Below are 6,650 nucleotides of genomic sequence, written 5' to 3' on the forward strand. Positions count from 1 at the left end.
CTAAGCTCAATAATTAGAAGTAATATTTAAATTTTCAAAGTTACTTAATTTTAGTCATTCTCACCGCCTATCCCTTTTGCTCCCCAAATTTAACTCTTTTCATTTTTCCTTCTAAACTTATTATAAATTTTGTCATTTCATCTCATAAATCCAGTGTTTCACTTTTTCCTTTTTGCCTCCACAACTCCTACTTTCTAACATTTAAAATATTTCAACTCGACATGACACAACATATTTACAAGGTCTAAACCTTAACTCGAAACCTGACACAAAACCGACACGAAAATAAACGGGTTGACACGGCACGACACGATAGTTAAACAGGTCGGGTTAGGGTCAAGCCTTTTCAACCCGTTTAATGTCTTGACACGACACGAACCCGACACGACACGACACGTTTGCCAAGTCTAATTTATAGTACTAGGAGGTCTACTACATCATCGTCAATTTTAGAAAAAGCCAAAATTCAGATGTCACAACACAAAACCCTTGTTGATAAATAAACTAAGAGAAAAGATGTAAACAAACATAGTTGAGTCAACTGACGGGTTAGAAAAGTATTTGAAAAAAAATGTTGCAGAAGATTCGCCAATATTTAACATTTTAGATTGGTGGAAAGTGGATAGTCCTACATTCCTAATTCTATCATTGATGGCTAAAGACTTGTTTGTCATTCTCGTCTCGATCGTGGCTTCGGGATCCGTTTTTAGCACCAGAGAGAGGGTTTTGGATCCATGTAGGAGTTCTTTGACTCCTAAGATGGTTAAAAGTATAATATGTATCCAATATTGGTTTTGAGGGTGGCATAAATGACAAAATCGATTTTGAACAAGATTGAGAAAAGTTCCAAGATAGTTGTTGTCGATAAATATTTTAAATGTTTTTACATGATATATTTTATCCTTTTAATGCTTATACTATTTGACTTTTTTTGTATAAACTTGGGAAAGGTTTGTACATCTAATTAGAGCTGAGACGGATACAAAAATAAAGTTGACATTGTGATGAACTCGGAGAAGCTTGTACGTGTAGTTAGAGCTTGGATATTATATACGAACATGGATGTGACAAAGTGAAGGTGCAAGTTGGATGAATATATTTTGTTAAACTTAAAAGATTTTTATCGTGTTTTGGAAATTGGATACGTTTTGAATTGCATGACTTTTACTATTTTGTTGTGTTCTGCCTTTTATTGGTTAGTAATTTAACTGGGTTGTGTAAAAAAAGTTTAATTTTGTCTTTCCATCATCAATACTTCATTTCTTGAATTTTTTTTGTGCACATACTTTGAATTAGAGTTCCAACACTCCAACTAAAGCCAAAGAAATCCCAACCAAGGCCATTGCCGTATGCCACTTGAAACTTGAAAGCCATAGAAATCATTTTTTATAAAACCTTAGGCTCAACTTCACAAGGCCCAAATTAATCATTAAATTATTGCATAGAGACCCAAATGTATTAAAAATCCGATCAACGACACTGAAGTGATTTTTGGGTATACACGACCCAAACCAAAACCCACAAAAAAAAAAAAAAAAAAACAATATTCTATCTATTCCACCTCATCTTTCTGTCAATAAATTCACATTATAATCATATACATTTCTTTTAAAACTCTATTCATGATTCTCAATAAAAAATGTCAACTAACCCTCTCCGCTGTCTCTTCTTTTTTATCATCATGTTGTTCAACATCATCTATTTGTGTCCTTCCATTTATGAGCTCAAAACGAATTCCAGGTCCTTTGGTTCTGCACATGCCCAAAACGCATTTAGAACATTAAACTCATATTTAAAAATACTACTCTTAAAAGAAAAGAAAACAACACCTGTTGCCAGAAGAGTCAGTGATCACATAAAACACAAGCAACTTGGTCAAGGTGTCAACAATATCAAACTTCAAATAATAAAATAATATGAACTTTTGAGATTCTAAGTTAAAATAGTATGTTGAAAAAAGGATATCTAGGCAGACAAATGGTTCTATCGAATTTGCACCCAAAAAGAAACACAGTGCCCTGTCTCAAGCTGTGATAAATTTTTATGTTTTTGTGAAATAACAAATCATATGTTTGTTGGGTCTGCCTCTTAGGGTGCAGGATTCCAACAACAATTGTTTTGACAGCATCAGTTGCATACAAATCAACTGACTCATCTATTTCCTCCTGTATCACTCCAATGGAAGCCTGGGTAAAAACAACTTTAGTTAGTTGTATTGTCAATGCAGCAAAATAAGCATATCCCACTCACTGTTCCAAAAGTTATACCATTGTCAAACGAAAAAAAGAGCCTTCTTCAACGATTACTTCAAGTGCTTCACTGCTTTTAACCTCGAAACCTAAATCAAAACAATATGAGTTAGCAAAAAACAATAAAATTACACAGCTTAGAAATGTAGAGTTAAAAACAATTGATATAAAAACAACCAACCAATTTTCACATTATATTTTTAGATTGCACATAGCAAGGTGTTCATAAATGTAGCAAGAGCATTGCTGCAAAGACCACTCTTGAATGCAATCTTATAAATCCAACTTATTGCCCAATTTCAAACAAAGCATGCTTTAGTAAGAATGCAGATATATACGAAGCATCTAAATACAGCTGCTTTCCACGACAATAAACCAGCATAGATAAGAAAATTGAAAATAACATGCATACGAAGCATCTAATATCCACATGAAACATTCAAAAAAAAAAAACAAAAAACAAAGCTTGTCAATCAAACCACAAGAAAACAATGAATATAAGCAGGTAAATCAAAGTGAAGATTAGCTTTACGGGCATCATTGTCAGACACAAAATTTTCATCGGAAAAAAAAACCTCACGACATAAATGAAAAAAATGAAAAGGAAGACAACTACAGAGAGATTAAGACAGACACCGCCCCGTGAAGATTGGTAGATACTGAAATAGAAACGATGAAAGAAGATTCTTACCCCAAAAAGCCATTCTATAGCGATCCGTGCAGAGGGAGATAGCTATCGTTTAGGGTTTGGACTTTGGACTTTGGTGGAAGCATATACACAAAACTAGTTTTATAAGTTTAAGAATCACTCTTAAAAAATTAATTAAAATTTTATAGTAAAAATTTAAGATTTTTTAATCAATTTTTTTTAAATAAATTGTTAATTAAGATATATATTTTTTTTAGTTATATAAAATTATAATTATTAATTTAAACTAGAAAGGTTACCCCCGCTACGCGGGGGCCAAAAGCTTTCAATGTTGTTTGCGAATCGATAAATATGACAGACGTAGAAAGTGCAAGGATGAAAAGCCCGGGCTTTGACCCGGACCGTTTTTTTCATGTTTTTATGAAAAAATGTAAAGTTTTGACTGCAAAGACCAGAAGTGTCAAAATTGCTAAAGAATTAAAGGGGTAGGAATTAACAACTTTTTAGAAAAGGGATCAAAGTTGTCAAACCGTTAAAGTTTTGTGGCCAAACTTTGAATATTAAAAGGTTCCTAAAAAGTGTAAAAATATTGATTGTAAGGACCAAAAGTGTCAAAATGGTTAAAGAATGAGGAACAAAGTTGCCAAAAAAACATCCAATTTTTATGAAAAAATGTAAAAGTTTTGACTGCAAGGACCAGAAGTGTCAAAATGGCTAAAGAATTAAAGGGGTAAGAATTTGCAACTTTTTAGAAAAATGATCAAAGTTGTCAAACCGTTAAAGTTTTGTGGCCAAACTTTAAATATTAAAAGGTTCCTAAAAAGTGTAAAAATATTGGTTGCAAGGAACAAAAGTGTCAAAATGGTTAAAGAATGAGGAGCAAAGTTGCCAAAAAACATCCAAATTTATTATTCCTAACTTTGAAGCCCAATAATAATACAGGGACCAATTCTGCCAAAAAAATGACAACTTTACTATTCATTTTCTTCATAACTTTAATATATATATAATAATAAATACGTGACTTTATAACCTGTATTAATTTAATTTTAATTTTTATGTTATTATTATATATATATTAAAGTTATGAAGAAAAGTAACAGTAAAGTTCCTAATAGATTGGCAGAAATGGTCCCTCAACTATATTTGGGTCATTGTGTGTCAATACCTATAAAGATGGACAATAGTGTCGGTTTCCGGTCATTTTATACCCACAGCTGTAGGTTAATCGGTCCTTTAGTTTCTTTGTTCTTATCCAACCTTTTCTTCTCCCATCAGAATCGTCTAGAAGCCCTAAAACCACCCCACCGATCGATTTTGCTCCTTCTACTACGGTGGCTTCAATGAGTGCCATGGATTTGGTGGCACAGGTTCCATTCTGACCTCCACCGCCTCCTCTCACTTCCGCTGTGGTGCTTTGGAGTTCCGGTGGGTGATTAACTATATGCTTCTCGCTTCTTCTTCACCACCGATCTACCCTGACCCGTTTTCTACTTGCTATAGGTGTGTTTTCCCTGCTTGCGTTCTGACCTCCACCGCCTCCTCTCACCACCGACGGTTTTGCACATTTCCCTCCATCTAATTTTCCGCCTGCGATTCTTCTGTTCTTCAGGTTTCTCTTCTGAGTTTCTACTTCCCTTTTCCTTATGTTCTTTTATGATGATATGATGTGCTATTTTGTGTGATTTAGGGTTGTATTTGGTCGTTGTTAGGTTTCTTCCCTTATATCGAATCTGGAGGCGTCTGTTTCTTTCCTGCCTACTTCACTCACCCTTTCTGTTTTTTGTTTACAGATTCGTCATACCCGCTTCAATTCACGAATGTTTCATAGATGTCGATGCTTTTTCTGTTTCTTTTGTCAAGATTGAGGAATCATGGGTTGATGGTTGTTGACGATTTCGATTATCGACACTGGCATGTGATGGTTGTTCACGAGTGTTGTGGAGCATTCGGGTGGGTATTTCTTACCTAGGCAAGAACACATGCTCTTGTGTCAACTACGCTTTTTATGGGTTACAAGGATGACATTGTTTGATATTCTACTCATTTGATTTGGGTTTTTTTTTTCAGTTGCTAATAAGTTCGATTTTGTTATGACTTTCTTCCTCTACGTTTCCTCTTTTTACTATGTTTTTCTACACTGATGCCCTTTTGGTTTTCCTATTTTATGACTTATTTTTTTAGCCTTCTATCATCTTTATTCTGAATTTTGTGTGTAGGTTATATTAAAGGTCATACTCAAAGGTTTTAAGGGTTACAACACACAGAGTCCGAGCATGTACCAACTTTATTATGAAGCTGTAAGCACATATTCGTCGATTGTTCATTCAGCCCAAGCACGAGCAAGTACAATTGACCGTCTTCCGGCTTCCCAAAAGGATATTCACAAGCGACAAGGAGACGGGAGCAGATTCAAAGCAGGAAAATGACATTGAAGGTATTTGCTTAAAAGAAGTGGAAAGATAGAGGGCATAAAATCAAACCCACAGGGACCTCCTGGTAAGTATTCTATTCTTTTTCGTTTTGTTGCTACTATTCACTTGATCATGAAGTTATAAATTTGTGGATTAATCCTTCAACAAAAAATTAAGAAAACAATCAATTCACTTTGTTTATTCCACTTTGTTGTGTTCAATTCAGCCCTAACACATTGCAACCAAGGGTCGACGAATTTGAGAATGTCGGATAATTACTTCAGACCATGGGAAGGATTTCAAAGTGCGTTTCAAACTTCATTTTTTTCTTTAGTTGGAGCTACATTCTTCAGCTTTCTCTCAGGTATACAATTACTCCACCCTAGGTTACTTCCACCGAGGTATGTAATTAACCAGGATTATTTATATCCCTTTTTATGTTCATGTGACTGATTATTAGTTGTTCTTATAGATCCATGTGTTGTTGGGTCACAATATTCTGCATTCCTTTGAGCAGAAAACAAAAAAAAAAAGATTAGTCACACCAACAGATTTTACTTTTAAGCACTTTCTCTTTTTTTCTTTTTCGTGTTTATTGGTAAGTAAGAGGCGTTACTAATTGGAATTCAATTCCGGTCAAATCCTAATTTTGATTGCAGAAAGGTATGGAACCCAATAGCATGGGAATTCAAAAAATACTTGCACATTTGGTAGATTTTTTTTTATAAAGCAGCTTATTTGAAGATCTTATTTACAGATTTACTGTAGGCTTTTCTAATTCAACAGGATACTTTTTTTTCGTAAATTAAAATGTGCTCTGGTCACTGTTATAATGGGCAAGGCCCCCGTTTTAAGGAAGGTACTACTTATTTTTCACGGATAAAATCTGTTGTTGATGATGGCAAAAATGGAAGGTAATACTAATTTTTTCATTCATTTGACTTCTGCCTTTTGATTGTGTGTTCACGGCTGATACCTCTATTGACTAAGATGTTTCGTTGCAGGAGATTTGTCAATGAATAAACTTCAAGGTACTATTCATTTTTTATTTGATTTTCAGTGCATTGTTCACTCCATTTTTACGTTTGCCCAGTTCGTTTGTCCTTTTGAAGAACATAGAAACCCGTCATATTTCTATTTGATATAAGCTCTCATTTCCCTAGCTATTGCCGCTTTCATTTGATTGATTGTTTTTTATTGTCTTCTATTTAGGTGTGAACATGGGTGTTGTGTATATTGCTACCTGTTCTTTTTTTCTTTTGATGTATACTCAATTTTTCATATTTTGGACTACACTTGCAACGACTGTTGGTTTGCTTCAGCTTTGAACGGTGATTC

The 6,650-nt window shown here is 34.2% G+C and overlaps 1 protein-coding gene across 1 annotated transcript; it reads right to left on the reverse strand.

The window, feature by feature from the left end:
* Positions 1 to 1,937: 1,937 nt before the first annotated feature.
* Positions 1,938 to 3,004, reverse strand: LOC145138923 (histone deacetylase HDT1-like). The gene is made up of 3 exons (XM_079072921.1): positions 2,941 to 3,004; positions 2,268 to 2,338; positions 1,938 to 2,186 (listed from the first exon to the last, which is right to left on the reverse strand). The coding sequence occupies exons 1-3, from the start codon at positions 2,951 to 2,953 to the stop codon at positions 1,938 to 1,940; spliced, it is 333 nt and encodes a 110-aa protein (XP_078929047.1). The 5' UTR covers positions 2,954 to 3,004.
* Between the last annotated feature and the right edge of the window lie 3,646 nt (positions 3,005 to 6,650).

This window comes from Lactuca virosa, chromosome 9 (genome assembly GCF_052849685.1).
Source record: "Lactuca virosa cultivar CGN04683 chromosome 9, Lactuca_virosa_CGN04683_v6, whole genome shotgun sequence".
Taxonomy (NCBI): Eukaryota; Viridiplantae; Streptophyta; class Magnoliopsida; order Asterales; family Asteraceae; genus Lactuca; species Lactuca virosa.

Coding starts and splice junctions, on each gene's coding strand:
- LOC145138923 (XM_079072921.1), bottom strand. Junction 2,187..2,267: donor CTTTTTTTCGTTTGACAATG/GTATAACTTTTG, acceptor GTTTTTACCCAG/GCTTCCATTGGAGTGATACA.